Here is a 21,589-nt window from a genome sequence, read left to right as displayed (position 1 = left end):
CCCCATTTGCGGCATGTTATCTTCTGCTTGGGCAGACGGCAGGGCTCAGGAGAGAGATAGCACCAAGCCCAAGTTCAGGTCTACTTTGGTCACATTTATTGTATTGTGCTTAGAGGTGTAAAAATTGTGGAAAAATTACCCCATTTTAGAATCTACACCCCTCAAGGAATTCAAAAAAGGGCGTATTGAGCATTTTGATCCAACTAACGTTTTCCCATAGCTAATGCTTTCGGGATAGTGCAAATGGAAAATTTTTACTGCATCACAGATATGCCATTAAAGTGCCTTATCCGTTGTGCCCAGTTTGCGCCACCAGAGACTTTCTACCCAGGTATTGTTATGTGGGTTCTCCTGTGTATGGCAATACCCAATAAGTGGCATGGTCTATGCAGCCTGGGCACATTGCAGGGCTCAGAATTAACCCCTTAAGGACTCCGGGTTTTTCCATTTTTGTTTTTTCCTCCTTACCTTTAAAAAAATCATACCTTTAACCCCTTAAGGACTCAGCCCATTTTGGCCTTAAGGACTCAGACAATTTAATTTTTACGTTTTCATTTTTTCCTCCTCGCCTTCTAAAAATCATAACTCTTTTATATTTTCATCCACAGACTAGTATGAGGGCTTGTTTTTTGCGCGACCAGTTGTCCTTTGTAATGACATCACTCATTATATCATAAAATGTATGGCGCAACCAAAAAACACTATTTTTGTGGGGAAATTAAAACGAAAAACGCAATTTTGCTAATTTTGAAAGGTTTTGTTTTCACGCCGTACAATTTATGGTAAAAATGACATGTGTTTTTTATTCTGAGGGTCAATACGATTAAAATGATACCCATTATTACATACTTTTCTATTATTGTTGCGCTTAAAAAAAATCACAAACTTTTTAACCAAATTAGTACATTTATAATCCCTTTATTTTGATGACCTCTAACTTTTTTATTTTTCCGTATAAGCGGCGGTATGGGGGCTCATTTTTTGCGCCATGATCTGTACTTTTTTTTGATACCACATTTGCATATGAAAAACTTTTAATAAATTTTTTATAATTTTTTTTTTAATAAAATGCATTACAAAAGTAGGAATTTTGGACTTTTATTAATTTTTTTCGTTCACGCCGTTCACCGTACGGGATCATTAACATTTTATTTTAATAATTCGGACATTTACGGGGGACAGAACGGGCAGCGGCGCCGATAGCCAGCGGGAGAGAGAAGGGCCGGCAGCAGGGCTCTAGACCTCCTGCCTTTCCTGGGGGTGTATCGGGGTATACACGCGCACACACACCCTCATTTTACCATGGATATTTGGGTAAAAAACTTTTTTTACCCAAATATCCTTGGTAAAATGAGGGTGCGTGTTATAGGCCGGTGCATGGTATACCCTGATAAATACGACAATATCTAAGGCCATCCTTAGTGAACTGGACTCCTGAGCGGCCCACAAACTCAGAAATCTGGGCCTCATAATTTTCAGGGACTGGGGTCCACACAGGGTCACTTGTTTCAGATGCAGGCTCAGGCAGTGTGCTGCGATGCCTTTGTCGTGGTTCCTCCTCACTACTGGAGGAGGATGAGAAGGAAGACGATAAGTGGAATGGGGCATATTCCTCTTCTGCCTCACTGGCCGTCTCAGAGGAAAGAAGGTCATAATCCTCTTCTACTGTGAACAGCCTTTGCGATAAGCTCAAATTTGGGGTGTGGTGTATGTAATGCTTTAACACGTGTGGGAGATATGTCAGGTAGGGGTGTATGTAGTGATTTAACATATGTGGGGGGTCTGAGAAATATTAGATTTATTCACCTAACCAAAACATCCCTAAAGCCCTGCCTATAATAGGAACCTAAGCTCAACTTATATACTGTGTGTATATATATATATATATATATATATATATATATATATATATATATGAGTAGAAAATGGTGAACTTGAACTCACCGTCTGTGTAGTTCCTTCATACACGGGACCTCCATGCGGCAGGGAGACGTTTAGATGAGAGCGCTCAGAGGCTAACAGCTGTTTTCACACACAGCTGTTTGCTTCTTCCGGCCTCACTTACGTCACTGCGCTTCACCTGAATATATCTGGTCTAGGAGCAATCATCATCCAGGTAAGGAAAAAGGTGAAAAAACTTTATTAAGTGTACAAAAATGAGATTATTAAAAAATTATGTTAGAAGATTTCAAAAATATTAATAAGGAAATATGCAATATGTCCAACATAGAATAATTATAAAAAAGGCATAAAATCTATTCTGTCGTTCAATCCCACGGGACCCTGTGCATCTAACAGGAGGCTATGCCGATCACCACTAGGGGGAATTTTATCTCTCTCCAATCCACCAAACGGGAGGCACGCTGGATCCTACAGACAGATGCACAGGGTAGTAAACCAAAGTCTCTGTGTAGACTGTGTAAACGCCCAAGTGTGGATATTCACCACCTCCACGATAGAATCATATATAGAAAGAAATGGGCTATAGGCTTTTGAAATAAATTCCAGGACTCACGTTTAGACGGTTCATCTTTTTCTTATTTATTCAGATGTTTCTGCAGTATTAAGTCAGCTTTTCAGGTGGGATGTCGGCACACATCCAGTCAAGCAGAGGTCTAAATCTTACTGACTAGGAGCCATCAGGGTCATGATGCGACCTCCCCCTTACTCATGTGTACTAGATACTGGAATTCCAGAAGAAGATATAGGAATCTCACACCTGGTGAAATCAATCAGTTAGTATCAGGTAAAGGAACAAATTGTTTTTTGTATGTGTATGCAATCCAATAGGATGTACGATCCGCTATAATTATATGGTAAAATATGTGCAATTTCCTATCTGGCTCTGGATTGTATGGTGTTATCTATTTATAAAATGCTCTATAACTACAGACTTCATTTAAGCCTGATGGGGAAGTCGTTTCCATATGGGTAATCCAATAAGCTTCCCTTTGCAAGAGACGCTTGCGGTTCTGACTGTCATTTGTCTCTGCGTGAACTTGTTCTAGGATTTGCCAAAGAAGTTCATTCACATTGTGGTTTGCTTCTAAGAAGTGTCTTGCTACTGTTGTCTCGCTATATTTAGTAGATTCTCCTACTGTTTTAGTTGTTAACGCTTTCCTGATATTATTCTTATGTTCTGCTATTCTTATTTACATTTTTCTACTGGCTTGACCGATGTAACTTTTGCCGAAAGGGCATTTCAACATATAGATCACATTTTCAGTATTACATGTGAAGAAACCACGGCAAGGAATTTTTAAACCTTTTTTAGGATGATGAATATTCTCTCCTTCAATTATATCATTACAATGAGGACATGATAAACATGGGTGCCTTTACGTTTAGTTCCTAGAAATGTCTGATAATCTTTTTTCTTTTTCAAAATGTCACCCCGTATTATCATGTTTCCTATTGTTTTTCCTCTATTGTGTATAAACATGGGGGGTTCTTTAAACAGTTTACCGTATTTGGGGTCAGATTTTAATATTCCCCAGTATTTATTAATAGTTTTTTAATTAAATTAATTGTGTCTGTCATATGTACTAATGTACATTACTCTTTCCATTTTTTTCTTATTTTTTTCTTTTTTCTTTAATAAATCAACTCTGTCTAGAGAGGACACATCATTTTCTACTTTTTCTAGTTCTTTTCTCGAATATCCTCTACTTTCGAATTTTTCGGTAATAATTCTCTTATTTCCCTCATATTCCTCTCTTTTGTTAATTATTCTTTTGGCTCTGATATATTGACTTTTAGGTAAACACCGAAAGATACTAGGATTATGGAAACTTTTTTTATGTAACATATTTTTATCTGTGTTTTTAATATAAAAGGTTGTATCAAATTTTTTGTCATTTTTTGTAACTTCTACGTCCAAGAATTGTATTTTATGACTGTCCTATGTAATTGTAAATTTAATTGTCGGGTGTACCATATTTAGTTTATGTACAAATTCTAGGAGAGATTCCTCTGCCCCCCCCCCCCAGAGCATGAAAATATCATCCACATAACGTCAGTGGAGTTTACATGTCTGGGGAGGAAAAGACGAATCTCTCCTCGAATGCATGCATGAAGATATTTGCAAGAATTGGGGCGACGGGAGACCCCATCGAAATTTCACCCACTTGCAAATTCTATTTTGTATGAAAACGAAAAGTTTCTGTGTAGAACAAAATCTAATAAACTCCTCAAAAATGCAATCATTTGGTTGCTCAGCTTTTTGTTTTTGCATAGGACTTCATGTATGCATTCGGCCCCTTCTGATTGAGGGATATCAGTATAAAGACTTCGCACGTCCATTGTACATAAAAATTTGACATTAGTAGTATCCAGTTCATTAAGGAATTGAAAAAAAATGAGTAGTATCCTGAACACAGCGATCTAATTTTTAATCTCAGGTTGGAGGAAACTGTCCACAAGGATCGCGAGTGGCTCCAGCAGGGAGCCCGTACCCGAAACGATCGGGCGCCCTGGGGGCCGGTCGCGATCCTTGTGGATTTTGGGGAGGAGGTACAGTATAGGGGTTCGAGGAAAATCTACCAATAAACTACTGTACATTCTTTTAGAAATAACACCGTTCTCTAGAGCTTGATTAATAAATGTATCAATGTCTACTTTTCATTTCGGAGTAGGGTGATTTTTCAATAGTTAATATACATTTTTATCATCTAGCTGTTTGTTAGCTTCCAACATATAATCATATTTATGCATCAGTATGATGGCTCCCCCTTTCTCAGCACGTTTGATGACAAGGGAGGGGTCATCCTGCAATTTTTTTAATGCAGTTCTTTCTTCTTTGGATATATTGGAGCGAATTTTACCCACATTATTCAATTTTTCGCTAACTTCTGCAATTACTATTTGTGAAAATGTATTTACACTATTAGAGGCAATCTAGGGTATAAATGTAGATTTTTTTCTCAAAGAGTCTGGAACAGTTTGGAGAGGTATTTCAGCCAGAGAGAAAGCTGTCTCATTATCGTGCAGATACATTTTCATTTTAATATTCCGATTTGAAATAAAAAATGTCTCTATCATGAAATGGAACAAATCCCAATCCCTTATTAAGAATACTTTTTTCTTGTTCCATAAGAACATGGTCGGAAATGTTCACAATCAAATTTTCTTCTTTTTTATATGTTCTGGTGTTATTTCACTTTTTCTTTGTCCTTGCACAGGGTCCAGTGGGATTGAACAACAGAATAGATTTTATGCCTTTTTTTTTTTTATAATTATTCTGTTGGACATATTGCATATTTCCTTATTAATATTTTTTGAAATCTTCTAACATTATTTTTTGATAATATCATTTTTGTACACTTAATAAAGTTTTTTCACCTTTTTTATTACCTGGATGATCGCTCCAAGACCGGATAAATTCAGGTGAAGCGCAGTGACGTAAGTGAGACCGGAAGAAGCACACAGCTGTGTGCAAAAACAGCTGTTAGCCTCTGAGCGCACTCATCTAAATGTCTCCCTGCCGCATGGAGGTCCTGAGAATGAATGAACTACACAGATGTGAGTGCAAGTTCACCCTTTTCTATTCATACATTGGATGCCACGTCAGCTTTTTTTTCGTAATTTAGCACCCCGGCAGTAGGAATTTTGAGCAGCTTTGGCAACTGAACACGAACACGGACACCAACTCTTACCGCCTAATCTAGATGTCCGCTACCCTAACACCCTGCCTATAACTGGAACCTGAAATCCTAATATATATATATATTTTTTTTACAAAAAAACGGATGCCAACTACTATCGCCTAATCTAGACGTTTGCCACCTAGCACAGGAACCTAACTCCTAACAACTATTTTTTTTTAGATAGATATATATATATATATATATATATATATGTTTGTTTTTTTACTTTTTTTATAACAGAAAAAATAAAAAAATTAAATCCTGCTCTAGAAAACACTGTAGTGGCATGTTTATGACAGTAGGGGAGCTGTTGTACAGCTAACTAGCTGAAACAACAGGTGGGGGAAAAAAAATCACAGATCTTCACTTGGAAGTGAAATTAGCTGCAGGGCAGGCTGATCACAGAGCCATAGCAGCCAGAGCTCCACAGATGGGGGACAAACACTTTTAGCATTGGACAATGGGGACACCTGGAACACGGAGGGGAACACTGGGATCACTGGGGACACTGAGGGCATGGAGATCAGATCACATACACCTTTCTGTTCACCTTATGGGAAACAGAATGGGGGTGAGCAGAGCGGTGTTTTTTTATTTACATTTGACTGCTTTGGTCACCCTGGACCATCCAATCGCAGCCAAGATGACAAGGAGCTGCCTAATCTAAACATCGGTGATGATTGGTGCTGTGTTTTAAAGGGGGGGGGGGGGGGGGGGGCACGAAACCCTCTTGGGTCCAGACACAAGATGGCTGGCTATCAGTGATAGCCACCATCTTACTGGGCACGGTGCTGTACGGTCAGTGGCGGCCGGTATGTACATGGCGAACATGTACGTCACAGGTCGGGAAAACCTTTCCACCAGACCATGACGTACATGTATGTCGGTAAGGGGTTAAAAGAAGTCAAACTTATGTTGTTAAAATATATATATATATATATATATATATATATATACACACACACACACATACAGTGGGGATCAAAAGTTTGGGCACCCCAGGTAAAAATGTGTATTAATGTGCACAAAGAAGCCAAGGAAAGATGGAAAAATCTCCAAAAGGCATCAAATTACAGATTAGACATTCTTATAATATGTCAACAAAAGTTAGATTTTATTTCCATCATTTACACTTTAAAATGGCGTCTGCAAAAGTTTGGGCACCCTGCAGAATTTACAGCATGCACTGCCCCCTTTGCAAAGCTGAGACCTGCCAGTGTCATGAATTGTTCTCAATCATCATTTGGGAAGACCAGGTGATGTCAATCTCAAAGGTTTTAAATGCCCACACTCATCTGACCTTGCCCTAACAATCAGCACAATGGGTTCTTCTAAGCAGTTGTCTAGAAATTTGAAACTGAAAATAGTTGACGCTCACAAAGCTGGAGAAGGCTAAAAGAATATAGCAAAACGTTTTCAGATGTCAATATCCTTTTTTCGGAATGTAATTAAGAAATGGCAGTCATCAGGAACAGTGGAAGTTAAAGCAAGATCTGGAAGACCAAGAAAAATATCAGACAGAACAGCTCGCAGGATTGTGAGAAAAACAATTCAAAACCCACCTTTGACTGTGCAATCCCTCCAGAAAGATCTGGCAGACACTGGAGTTGTGGTACACTATTCCACTATAAAGAGATACTTGTACAAATATGGTCTTCATAAAATAGTCATCAGAAGAAAACCTCTTCTACGTCCTCACCACAAAAATCAGCGTTTGAACTTTGCAAATGGATATAGACAAGCCTGATGCATTTTGGAAACAAGTTCTGTGGACCGATGAGGTTAAAATTGAACGTTTTGGCAGGAATGAGCAAAGGTAAATTTGGAGAAGGGGAACAGAATTTAATGAAAAGAACCTCTGTCCAACTGTTAAGCATGGGGGTGGATCAATAATGATTAGGGTTGTATTGCAGTCAATGGCACAGGGAACATCTCACGAGTAGAAGGAAAAGTGGATTCAATAACATTTCTGCAAATTTTGGATGCTAACTTGATGCCATCTGTGAAAAAGCTGAAGTTAAAGAGAGGATGGCTTCTACAAATGAATAATGATCCTAAACACACCTCGAAATCCACAGGGGATTACATCAAGAGGCGTAAACTGACGGCATTGCCATGGCCTTCACAATCTCCTGACCTTAACATAATTGAAAATCTATGGATAGACTTTAAAAGAGCAGTACGTGACAGACAGCCCAGAAATCTCAATTGTGCCTGAGAGCTTCCGGGGCATTATTTCCACTATCTATGATACCTTATTGTCTACCCCCCACCAAATTGCCGTACATCAGGTGCGGGAAGTTATATCCGTCCCCGTCTTCTTAAGACCCGACAAGAAATTAGCAATTTAATTGTAGCGGAATAATTCTGAGTCGGGTAGCTTATAGAAGGCGCGGAAGTAGGCAACTGGATTGATACCCAATCTATCAATAAAGTCACCTATACGCCCCGGCTATCATTATTTACACTATATATGATACCCTATTGTCTACCTCCCACCAAATTGCCGTACATGATTGCCTGGGAGAACAACCTTGGGAAGGATATTGATTTGAAAGATTGGATCCTTAGCGCCTCTGTCAACTGCAAACTCTCCATTAACACATCCTTGCAGGAAGCGGGCTGGAAAGTGCTCCTTCACTGGTACTTGTCCCTACTAGAATAGCTAAAATGTACCCCACAGCTTCTTCATTATGCTTCCGTAATTGCCAGCAGATGGGAACTATGTTTCATATTTGGTAGGCTTGCCCACGTGTAAAACGCTTTTGGATACGGGTCTATTATTTTATTTTGTCGGTAACAGGTGTGAACCTCGCGAAATCCCCGGAGCAAGCTCTACTAAATGCCCCAATACCGAATATCTCAAAGGGACTACGCAAACGTATTTCCTACATCTTTCTAGCCGCTAAGATAGCCATAGCGACTAATTGGAAATCAAGTTCTATTCAATTTCAGCTGATACGCCCCAAGTTAAATTGGATAATGGCTAATGACAAATTTACAAGCCTTTTAAATGATTCCCAACAGACGTTTGAGGCTACCTGGAAACCTTGGGTGGACTATCTGGGTAATCCTTCTTGAAGTTTCTGTCTCTGTTCTTTTCTGCTCTTACCTTCCTTTCTTTTTATCCTACTGGAACTATTCTCCCTCCCCTGTTTCGTTCCTTGCGCTGTTTCCCCTGTGTGTCTGTCTTTGTATTGTTTAAAACCCAGTGTCACCGGGTTAATGTGTCTGATCATATACTGGTTGATTCAGGTAGCTTTGGCTCCTTCCAAAGGCTCATCTTGTGTCTCTTGTTCAAGCGGAGGAGCCTTCATAGGAATCCCTTAATGGGAAGCCACAACTGATTTGTGACTTGCGATCCGAACCTTTCGGACTTATGCCTAATATATTGCTAACTTGTTGGGGTATACATTTCGGGGTATTACAAGCCCTTAATCTTGGCAAGGTATGATGACGGGATTGGCGTGTGACGACAATTCCGGTCAGAAAAAATGAAATCACCTGGAAAACAAGAGCTGGACGACAAAACATCACAAAAGCCCAATATGGATAACCTATCATATGTGTTCTGGCATAGTGTATCATACTAAAGATAACAGAACAGAAATGAAGGTGTTCAAATACATCAAAATGCACATGGAGAAAAAGATGCACAATATGGTCATGAGAGATCTGAATATGTACTGAGTGAGTACAAACTTATGATACCTTGCTATGATTAAGGGTTTGTAATAGCCCAAAACGCGTCGGCGTGTCTGCTTTTAGTTCTTTTCATTTTTTCCATGTTTTATTGCCTTTATTTAAGTTTGGATTTTAACAGCCACATTGCTGTGAAGCTGGATCCCTCACCTTCTATTGTTTGTCAACACGGGCAGACGGCCCGCTTTGTCCGAGCTCCAGCACTTCAGATTACAAAGCAATCCCTTCACCAGTGGTCCCTGTGGTGAGTGCGCTGAGTTGCAATTTTTCCTTTCCATTTAACAATTGAAAGACTCTTGGCTGGCTACAAAAAGCGTTTACAAGCTGTGATACTTGCCAAAGGGGGCAGTACAAGATATTAACTCTGCAGGGTGCCCAAATTTTGCAGACGCCATTTTTTTGTTTTCTGTTATTTTGAAAGTGTAAATGATGGAAATAAAATCTAACTTTTGTCTAATCTGTAATTTTATGCCTTTTGGAGATTTTTCCATCTTTCCTTGGTTTCTTTATGCACATTAATACAAATTTTTACATGGGGTGCCCAAACTTTTGTTCTACTGTGTATATATATATATAGATATGTATATATAAAAAAAACTCCAATGGCGCAGCACTCCAATAAAAAAGGTGCATTTTATTCACACATATCTCAGTACAGCTTACTGAGATATGTGTGAATAAAATGCACCTTTTTAATTGGAGTGCTGCGCCATTGGAGTTTTTTGTCTAAAGGAGGCACTGATCTGGTCTGAACGCTGGCACCCATCTTGTTTTTGGGACTGAGCTGTGCTGTAATTACTTTTTACTCTCTCTCTCTCTCTCTCTCTCTCTCTCTATACACACACACACACAGACAAAATGCTTGAGAATGGCAGCGTGATGCTGCTGAAACATTGTATCATTCACATGGGTAAATAAACCTATTTTGCTTTGCACTTTATGGGCGTGCTGCAAATATCAATTTTTTCTGAATCTATCTTCATGGTCTGCGATTGGGATTGTGCACTTTACCTGCCTGCACCCTAATACACTTTGGACTGCATCTGGTTGTGCTGCCCCCACTCTTGTAGTTTATATATGTTTAAAATTGTCCGCTTTTGACCCGCTATAACTTTCATGTTCTATAAATTTTGCCAGTATCACTTTTGCATACATGGGATGTGACCAACCAAAAAATCATTAATAATGGACTTAAGTATTTTTTTTAATGTTTATGGAATCATTGACAATATATTTTGACAGTTCAGACATTTCAGCTCTTTTTGCTGCCAAGAGCTTCAGACAGGAATGGATAGCTGTAACGGTAAAACAAACAAAAAAAAAAACACCTCATTTCCTGGAGCTGATGGTGGTTGCCATACTTATAAAATCACCTTTTTATTTCTCAGTCAAGTGTCAAGGAGGCAATTTAGCTTGATTACCGTAATCAATATCGTATCTTGCGCATCCAGTCAGGCAGATGTTGCCCTCAGTGTCCGTCTTGGGCCCACTGCTCAGGACTCAATAGATTATATTGGTATTCTAGTATTTTCCATGTTACTAGTTCTTTAAGTCTGATAGCAGAGAAGGTGCAGAGTGAATCAGGTAGCCTCTCTGCCCCAATGGGAGTCCTATAAATTGCCCTGTATATATTGTAGAGGGGGGGGGGGGGGGGGGGGGCTGCCTTGTTCTTTTTGGTTTCAGTTCATGCTGAGGTACAGTGTGGAGAAGTCAGAGACAGAAGTTTGGGTGATCTGAGGAGGCCTCAAGCTGATCAGAAGTCTAGTCATGCAACCATGCATCTTCTAAGGAAAATCCCCTATGCTCAGGTGAACGTCAAAGCCTAGCGGTAAGCACTAAACTCTGGGGCAAGTAAGTCAGTAGTCTTCAGTCAGTCAGTCTGCAGCACCAAAGTTAGCATGGGTTGCATCACAAGTCAGTCACCATACAGAACAGCACAAACAACTAGAAGTCCCAGCAAGGAGATAGGCTTCCAACATTTACTCTGCACCTCCCTCCCAAATCCATCAATAGATTTTTTTATAACATTATTTTTATTAAGATTAGGAGTATATTTAGATGCGTGGCAAGTGATGAAAATCTCTAAACAGTGGTATGTTAAAGGGGTACTCCGGCCCTAAGACATCTTATCCCCTATCCAAAGGAGGGGATAAGATGTCTGATCACGGGGGTCCCGCTGCTGGGGCCCCCCGCTATCTCACATGCAGCACCCACCTCTGGGAGACTCGGCAGACTCCAAGGCTGCAGCGCTGCGTGCAGCTCCCAGAGGTGGGTGCTGCATGTGAGATAGCGGGGGTCCCCAGTGGCAGGACCCCTGTGATCAGACACCTTATGCCCTATCCTGTGGATAGGGGATAAGATGTCTTAGGGCTGGAGTACTCCTTTAGCATTACCTAAGCAATATAAATAAATAACATTTTTAGAGGATAGTATAGATAGACAATGAATGGAGTAGTGACCCCTCACAATTTGACATTTATTCCCTGTCCTGTGGGTATGGGAAAGAAGATTTAACTTGGAATACCTCTTTAAGAGAAGTCCACTAGAATTTGTCTAAGTTTACTCTCCCGTCTTAACAATAAATAAAATATCATAATAAAGAATCCCGCTCAAGGCCCTCACACACTTTAGGGGAAAATTGTCAAAACCCAATTGTTTGGGGGCAGCCTACAACTATCCTATAACTGATAATGTCAGGGAAGAGGAGGATTGGGCATGTTAAATTTCAATGCCTGTGTATTAATTCTAGTATTTTAATTCTAGTATAACTATAAGGCTGTGTTCATATACAGATTTGTAAGCATCTTTTTGAACCGACAATGGCTGAATAAAAACAGAACAAAAGTAAATAAGGCGGAAAAAAACGTGAACATAAAAATGGCTAAAAACAAAGCTCAAAAATGAGGTTAGCAAACGGTGTGTGAACAAAGCCTCAACCTCAAAAAATACAACACATACAAACCTCTGTTGCCATTACTAAAATTAATATGTCAATAATAGAACAGTTTGAACTGACATTCAAAATACTAAGATCCTGACAGAAACTTTTTATACCCCAATATTAATCTATAAACAGAAGCTAGTATATAACATTGTGAATTTTTATTATTTGGCATCACTAACCTTCTGCTCACGTTCGGCTTGCTTATATTTCAAACTTATAAAATTCAAATCTGACATTTCAGAATCAGTTTGTCGAGCTTCAATTAAACGACTGATGTAGCGATTCACACGGGTTCCTGGAGTATTGTGTACAACATTTGTAGAAAATGAAGAACGGTTCCTGAGTTTTTCGGAGGCTGTTCGCAAGGCTCTCCTCTAATATATTAAATGAGAAGGAAGGCAGATATCAAATATGATTAGCAACAGAAATCTTCAGGTAAAAGATGAGAACTGTCAAACTATACGCAGGATAATAAATGTTTTGACAGAGGTCACAAAAGATTTTAAAATTATTGTTAGATTCTTGTTTTGTCATACAAGGTTGAGTGAAATATATGCATAGGAAAAATTTGTATATGATGGCAACATTTGGGCTACAAGAACCAAACTTTAATTATCACATTATTTTGAATTACGTTCAGTTCAGCAGGGTCCAGGTTTTGAGGCCATAGTATGAACCGCAAAATGCCTCTATGAGCCTGATCTAAATCATTAAACCTTTTAATGTAAGTCACAAACTTTTTTTGTAAATTTAAAAGCTATGTGTAATACAAGTTTATAAGCCGCTTTACACTTAAAAAAAAAAAGTAACTAAGAAAATTGAAGATTATTATTAAAAAAAAAAGTTTGCTTCTGTCTCTAATCTGTAAAGAAAAACATTTTTTTTTCAAGTCCAGAGCTGGTCTCCTGGCCTTTCTGCAGAGATCGGTGTTGAAAGGTGCAGCTCGCGCTGTTACAGTTACCTTTTCTGATGAATGGAATTTGTACTTCAACCTTACTTGGCTTCATACAGTTGCCAACGTTACCACCCAGCGTGAGCTGCATCTCTCCATACTGATCTGTGCAGAACTGTCAGGAGACCAGCTCCAGACTTATGCTTTAATGTAGTTCTCAGATAAATGTATTGCCTAGGATTTCGTTTTTCGTTTTTTTTTTTATCGCACATTTTTCATTAACTTTTTTGTACATTATTATGAGGGCAGCCATCTTGCCTAATCAGTTTTTTATTTTTATTTATAGACATATGCCCCGTGGATACAAACAGATTTGTCTGGCACAGACCAAACAGACTATAATGGGATGGTTTATGAAGCATGCTCTGTGACCTGTGTAGAGGTCATTCTACAGGAAAAAGATGGCTGAGCTGTGAGCTTGAGCTATCATGAGTGGCATCTCCTCTATATACTGGTTTCACCAGTGACAACTACTGCTGGAAAATGATCTTTACAGAACAGGAACACTGTTTTAGACCGAAAGATTTCCGGATTTAAAACTGCAAGATATCAGGATTATTTTAAATTATAAATAGCAAAATGGAAAAATTCTTAAATAAAAACGTGTTTTAAACAAAAGGTTTTTCTATAATATCACATTTCCTTTAAATCTTGCAGTGTAAAATAAATTAAAAACATTAAAATACACTTTAAAAACCCCAACTATTAACTGTTTTACTATTCAGAGGAATTTATAGTCTAACTTTTTGACATTAAAATACATTTATAATACAACTTGTTGTGAATATTAAGGAGCTGATACAAATTTTCATTACCTTATCATCATCTTCACAAGTCATTACATTGGAAAATGGGATTTCCGCCTTGAACATCTTACGACAGTGCATGAGCTGAACTAGGAGATAGCAGACAGTCTTGAATTTCATCCTTTTGGCAGGCTTTATGTCAGACAGAATCAGTCCGGGAAATATCTGGCAAAAAAAAAATTGCATGAATTAAATTTTTTTTAAATATCTTTTATGGTTGCTTAACACTAGAAATTCTTAAGCTTAGTCTTGATAGCACTGCAATTAAGTTTCTACAGTCCTAAAGTCCATCATTAGTAATCATTTTAGCCTAAAATTTTACCTTAAATGTGAAGACGTTGCATGCCACAGGGCTTGTTTTGTTGCGCGACCAATTGTACTTAGCAATTATACATTTGATTTTACCATAAAAGGTATGTAATTTTTACAGATGCACTTTATGGTAATTCTTTGTATCAATACGATTAAAGCGATACACTTTCTATTATTATATTACTTTTCTTTTGAAAACTTGGCAAAATAAGTATGCTAAAAAAGTGCCCTATTTTAAACCGTATACCATTTTTTCCCCATATATGGGTCTGTAATAGGCCTAATTTATTGCGCTGTGATCCATAGTTTTTATCGGTATCATTTTTGTTCAGGTGGGACTTTTTGATCTCTATGAATTTTTTCAGATGTATGATGTGAACAAGAATCTGCAATATTGGTATTTTTTACGGTTACACCACTCACTGTACAGAATCGTACATATTTTTTTTAATAAAATGGGATGAGGGTGATTTAAATATTCATTAAGGGAAAGCTTATTTATATTTTTAACAACTTTTTTTTACTAGAAATTTTACACATTTAAGTCCCCATAAGAGACTATTAATAGCAATCTTTCAATTGCTATCAGTGTTCAGTGCTATGCAATGGCCTTTCTGATGGCAGACATACAAGAAGATCATTGGAGAGCAGCGCAAGGGAGAGACCTCCAATCGCCATTTTAATCCATTTGTCCCCCAAATTGCAACCTCAAACCCACCAGCAACTGTCCATAAGTATTTAGATGTTGTTATCAGGCTAGGCCCCTTTCACACTATAAAGTTGTTCCGTTAAAAGATCAGTTATAAACATCCGATAGAAAAGCCTTAATAACGGATGTTAAACGTCCGTTACAAAATCCCATTCAAGTCTATGGGATTTTTTGATTATCCGTTATGACCTGTTATAGCCCGTCATGAATAACAAACAGGATTTGTGATGGAAGAAAAAACAGCACATGCACAAATTTTTCTTCCGTCACAAGAAACGGGTAAATTAACGGCCGCTATTTTTAACATTGAAGTCTATGGCAAACAGATGAGCCTTTATGTCATCTGTTTGCACCTGGTTTATAATATCCATTATTGAGGTGACATCAGCAGACTTCTGCAGTTCTGAGAGACTACTACTACTCCCATCATGGAACAGACTTGTTTCCATGATGGGAGTAGTAATTCCCCAGCTGCGAGAGTATGCAGACAGCTGGGGAGGCTACATTAGTGTTTGTAATACTATCCCCATCATGGAACAGAGTCTGTTCCATGATGGGGGTTGTAGTACAGGGGCTGAGGGATTGATCGCACCAGATCTCACTTCTGAGACCCCATGTGATCAGAAGTTATTAAGCAGGGGAGCACGCGGCATGGTCCACAACCCTGCGGTGTATCGGTTGTTTTTACTTTCATTATGAAATCCCCAGCGGGGAGCCCTGAATGGTCGGTACCGAGGAGCCAATCAGGGCTCTCCACAGGTGAACATTGTGAGTGGCAGCGGGGGCCATATGTCTATTAAAAGCTCTGTGGGGGGCAAGATATCTAGCACTGCGGGGGGCAGACATATAGCCTATATATCTAGTCACCCCAGCGCATTTATAATATGACCCCCACTGCACATTAATAAAGATATGGCCCCCGCCAGCGCGCATATATATACTCCCCACGAGTGCATTTATAATATGCCCCCCACACAGCGAATAAATAAAGATATGACCTCCGCCAGCGCATGTGTGCATATATATATATATATATATATATATATATATATATATATACACACACACATATATACACCCCCGCAGCGCATTAATAAAGACATGACCCCCGCCAGAGCATATATATATATATATATATATATATATATATACCCCCATAGCACATTAATAAAGACATGACCGCAGCCAGCACACACATATATATATATATATATATATATATATATATAATGTGACGAACCGTCTCAGGGATTAGCTCTCGGATCGTCCTGGACACTGCCACGGGACACGTTTCCACTCAATAAACCCGCAGACAACGGTTATTCATGCAAGTCTGGCACCTTGCCAGCTTTATTTAGACAGGTTGCAGAGGAAAAACAAACATAACGCAGGAACAAAATAAAATCCTAGACCGTCTGCAAATGAAATACACCCTTTCCTTGCCACCTTATCACATATCCCCTCCTTTTCTCAGACCACCGGGAAGGAGCACATGTATTTGAAAGGCAGAATCCATCTGCCTTTCCTTTCTCTTGGACAACTTTTGTCCCACAGTCTCTGAAGTCCTTGACTTTTTTCTTCCGGACTTTTACCAGCCACCAATTACAAGTCTCTCGGTCACACCTCTCCAGTAACAGGTTCTTCACCCTGGTGTGGGCAGGGTTCTTGAAATTAAAGACAGAGAGAAACAATGCTTCTAATCTTTGTCTTCTTCTGGCTTGCCGGAACTCTGCCGGCCTCAGTGGCTTCACCAACCACTGTCTTGTTCTCTGTAGCTTCAGAGGACCTCCGACATGGGTCCATCTCAGTTTCAACTTTAGAGGACTTCCCACCTGGTTTCACCACAGTTTTGACTTCAGTGCATTTCTCACATGGTTTCACCTCATCCCTTCCAGCGTTCTCTTCAGGGGCACCAGCTTCCTCAGGTTTGGCTTCAGAGTCTTTGGCTCCTTCAGATTATTGTGTAGAATCAGCTTCTACTACTGTTTGGCTCTTCTCTGCAGCTTCTTCAGGCTTACTCTTCTCTTCACCTGTAGCTTCAGTTCAGTTGTACCATTCTCTTTACTCATAGCCTTTGAGGTTGACTCTGGTTTAGCTTCTGCTGCAGATGATTTCTCTGCCTCAGCATTACCTTCAGAATGTTTGGTCTGCTCAGGTTCAGAGGATTTCCCACCTGACTTCTCCTTAGTCTCCACTTCAGAGGATTTCACACCTGGTTTCAGCTCATTCCTAGCTTCAGAGGACCTCTCACAGGGCTTCACCTCAATCTTAGCATTAGAGGACTTTTTACCAGGCTTCTGAGAAAGCATCCCTGTATCCCGTAACTTCTGCCCCAAAAGCCTTTCTTGAGCCAATTCCACCATATCTTGGTCTCTGCTCTCTTTTAGAACTTCCTGGTCCTCTTCCTTTTTCTCAAATTTTCACTGCTTACACTGGAGCTAGCGGACTTCATCCTCTCACTGTCAAGTAACTCTGTCAAGTCCCTGACAGTATCTTCCGAATACAGCAATTGTTTCCTCAACTGTTCATTGTCCGCCAGCACAGCCATCTGCTCGTAGAGTTGCGCTCCCAGCAAAACCAAGGCAGCTACGTGGGACCTTCTGTGCGTTACGTTCTGCGCTTCCAGGCTCTCTTTTAAGATCTTATTGTCATCTTCCAGCTTTATATATTTCAGCTGCTCACTCTTGAGTTGTGCAGAAATCTTCTAACTGTCCAGCAACTGTTTCTTGGTCTTCTGTAACTCATTGATACATTTTCCACTCTCACCAATCTGTTCAGATAGATCTTAGATCTCCTGTTGCAAGTTCTTGTTTTCATGTTTCAGAGTCTCAACTTGTTCCAGGGCCTCCTCATACTGCTCATGGAGCAAGTCATTGTCATGAGGAGCAGATTGAAGAGCACGTGCAAAGGCATTCTTCGCCTTGACTTCCTCCTCAAGTTGTCTCTTAGCTTTAGAGACACTCTCCAGATTGCTGGCAAGATCATCAACTTCCATCTTCATTTCATTCTTCTCTTTTTCTATGTTTTTCATGGCTACCAGCCTAGCTTTGTGATCACTCTGCAGAGCCAAAAATGCACCAAGTAGAAGACTCACTACTTCTTCCTGGAATGACATCCGCTTGGCCAAACTCTGCACTTCACGCTCCTTGCTGGTCACAAGACCCTGGGAGCGGGACAGTTCATCCTGCAGAGCCACAAACTCCCTTTTGTGATGCTCCATGACTTTTTCCAGCTGAAGCCTCGCTTCTTGCTCTTTCTTAAAGTCAGCAAGCGATTTGTCCCTCTCCTCTCTCAAGCGATGTACCTCTTTTTCTTTCTCCGTCAACTTCACAGAAACCATCTGAAGGGTTTCTTCCAGATTCTGTATCAGCTCCAGTTTTTCTCCAAGGCCACCTCGTCTTTTCCGAGACCTTTTACTGACAGCAGTCTCCTCACTCTCGCTGTTAGACCTTGAGACATCCTCTGGTCCTCTGTCAGACACTCGACCCAGCTCTTCTCCATCTCTAGATGAAGTCTCCCCCTTTTTTGGGGTTGCGGCCACTTGTGACTCGTCATCATCAATAACAGGTGCCATCGACACCTGGCACTCTTCCTCTCCCACCACTTTGGCAACTCTGGAGACTCTCGCTAAACACTCCAGTCGGACTGGCAATCCCTTGATGGTAAGTTTGTTGCCCCTAGCAACAACTTTAATGGCTCTTGGCACCAGCGAGTCAGGGTGATTCCCAAACAGTCCTCTGAACTGTCTCTCGACTCCTTGGCAGACTTTTCTTTTGTCTTGTCACAGTCTCTCCATGGCCTGGCAAAAACTACTAGGGCTCCTGGGTCTGCAACAATATCGGGTACAGTGGTTCGACCTTCCTGGTTACAACCCCTCTCTGGTCCAGACGCCACATCTCCTTCACTTAGGACTCTGTGTGACCGTAAGCGCAGCCCCCAGCTCCACCGGTACTCTCTTCCGGAGTTTTGGTTTTTCCACAGCCATCTTCTTAGCTTCTATTCCAGTCACCTCTTTAACTTGACTCGCGGACTGTTCTTCAGCTCCCCTAGTGGTCTGGCACACTCCCGCCTGAGATATACCTAGGGTTTGCTGACACTCCCCGTCCTCATCCTTTGCTGAGTTACTGTCCCCTGCTATGTGGTGAAAACCAAGTGTTGTGAGCCTATCAGGTGTCCCTGCTCTAGTCACCTGACTATCTTCCCACAACTGCTGAAAAAACAGAAAATCCTTCCCCAGCACTACTTCATACTCTAAGGTAGACTCTATTGCAACCTTGTGACTTATGGTACCATAGGGAGTAGAAATACACAAATTAACTGTTTTATAACCCCAAATACCGGCTTGCATAGAAATTACAGCAGGGTCTGGATTTCTGCAGCTGGTTTTTACCGGACTTATTACACATTTTGGATCTAACAAAACCATCATCTTTTTACCTTCTATTTCCAGCTCATACAGGTTTTCTTTTGTCCTGCGAGAGGTGGCAACAGTACTCTTTATATCAGAACACATTAACTTAAGTGTTTCAAGAAAAACATTATCAGCCTGCGTAGGTTCACAATATACAGCACCATTCACACAGTCCAGTAGAGAACCCCCAGTCCTCACTACTTCCGGAACCTTTGTGTGCAAACTCTCAGGTGCACTCTCTGCATCCCACAGCTGCCAGAAATACGGAAAGTCTCTGCCCAGTACAATTTCAACTGTAAGTTACGCACATACCTCCATCATATGGCTTACTGCCCCAAAACATGTATCAACGGTAATAATAGGCATAATCCGAGATACAGTCTGGCAACACTCCAAGTCCACCCACAGTGGGATTCCGCCCACCAACAACTCACGGGACCTCGGCTTCATCCTGGCGACCACCAGTTGTGGCCCACGTCTGTTGCCCCCAGCAACGGCCTGCCGATGTCCTGTTTCCAGAAAAATAAATAAATCTTGATCTGTTGCCCCTAGCAACGCTCCTCCACAGACACCATCCTGTGCTTGAACTCCTCTGCTGGGCTCCTCCGACTTGCAATCTTACAGAGGGTTGCTCCTAGCAAGAGCTCCTCTCCAACTCGCCCGTTAGTTGTCCTTGGCAACGCGTTGCCCTTAGCAACGGCGTGCCGCATCCTCCACCAAAATGTGACAAACCGCCTCAGGGATTAGCTCTCGGATCGTCCTGGACACTGCCACAGGACACGTTTCCACTCAATAAACCCGCAGACAACGGTTATTCATGCAAGTCTGGCACCTTGCCAGCTTTATTTAGACAGGTTGCAGAGGAAAAACAAACATAACGCAGGAACAAAATAAAATCCTAGACCGTCTGGTCTGGACTACACATTTCAGCATGCCCTGACTACTAGTTGGTGAGCTACCCTCAGCCAGTTAAACATGTGACTCCGGCAAACTGTTACTCACAGTTCATACCACTTCTTGGACCACTCACAGATTCCAGCTGTGTGCTTCCTCAACAGGGTCCGAGTGTCTCCCCCTACAGCAACACGCTGTTTCCCAGGGAGAGCACAGATTAGACTGAGTCTCCATCTTATATACACCTCCCTTCCCTGCTACCTCATTACTTAAGAAGCAGGTGAGATATTCTTCAGGATGAGCAAAGGAAATACACCCATTCCTTGCCACCTTATCACCATATATATATATATATATATATATATATGTATGTATATATATATATATATATATATATATATATATATATAGTGACCCCTCGACTTATGATGGCCTCGACATATGATCATTTCAACATATGATGGCCTCTCAGAGCCCATCGTATGTTGAAGGCAGCCTCGACATATGATGCTGCTGTGTGTCGGGCCATCATACAAACAGCTATCTGACAGCGCTGACAACTTCACCAACTGACAGATAGTTGTATAATGTCCCCGTGTGCCCCGTTCTGCCTCCTGTTACTCACATGCTGTCCTGCTAACTCCGGCATGCTTCCACTGTGAGCTCCGTGTAAGCCCCCCCCCCCCCAGTGCAGCCATAGACAATAGTCTGCAGCATCTTGCTGCAGGCATCCAATGAGCTGCTGGCTGCCCTCCCCTTCCTTTCCTATAGAGCTGTAGTCGGCAGGATCGTAATGGAGGACATTATGTCCCCCCTGAAGGTATTTAAAGAACTGTACAGTACTGTATGCGATGTCACACATCACATACAATACATATACACACTATACACCCCATACATCAATGTTTCCCTATCAGTGTGCCTCCAGCTGTTGCAAAACTATAACTCCCAGCATGCCCAGACAGTCAATGGCTGTACATGCATGCTGGGAGTTGTAGTTGTGCAACAGCTGGAGGCACCCTGGTTTGTTAAACACTCCCCATACACTCCACATACAATGGTCATCCCAGAACCAATTGGCAGTTTCCCATAGAGATATGTATTCAACATACAATGGTTCCGAGGCCCCAGAACCAATTACCATTTTTACATAGACATATGTACTCGACATATGATGGTTTCAACATATGATGGTTCTCCTGGAACCAATTAAT

General features: G+C 40.8%; 1 protein-coding gene across 10 annotated transcripts in view; it reads right to left on the bottom strand.

The window, feature by feature from the left end:
• Positions 1–21,589, bottom strand: part of ADCY1 (adenylate cyclase 1) — a 605,827-nt gene that overhangs the window by 200,841 nt on the left and 383,397 nt on the right. For all 10 annotated transcript variants that reach the window (XR_008843996.1, XR_008843995.1, XR_008843997.1 and 7 more), the window contains 2 exons: positions 14,059–14,214; positions 12,471–12,665 (listed from right to left, as the gene is read on the bottom strand). Coding sequence is in view for 7 of the 10 variants with exons in the window: in XM_056520271.1 (XP_056376246.1) it covers positions 12,471–12,665; positions 14,059–14,214 (351 nt within the window). In the remaining 3 variants the exon portion in view is untranslated. The remainder of the gene's footprint in view (positions 1–12,470; positions 12,666–14,058; positions 14,215–21,589) is intronic.

The sequence above is a fragment of the Hyla sarda genome, chromosome 5 (genome assembly GCF_029499605.1).
Source record: "Hyla sarda isolate aHylSar1 chromosome 5, aHylSar1.hap1, whole genome shotgun sequence".
Classification (NCBI taxonomy): Eukaryota; Metazoa; Chordata; class Amphibia; order Anura; family Hylidae; genus Hyla; species Hyla sarda.
Note: the sequence above shows the minus strand (reverse complement) of the source record. Positions and strands in the feature narration are given on the sequence as shown.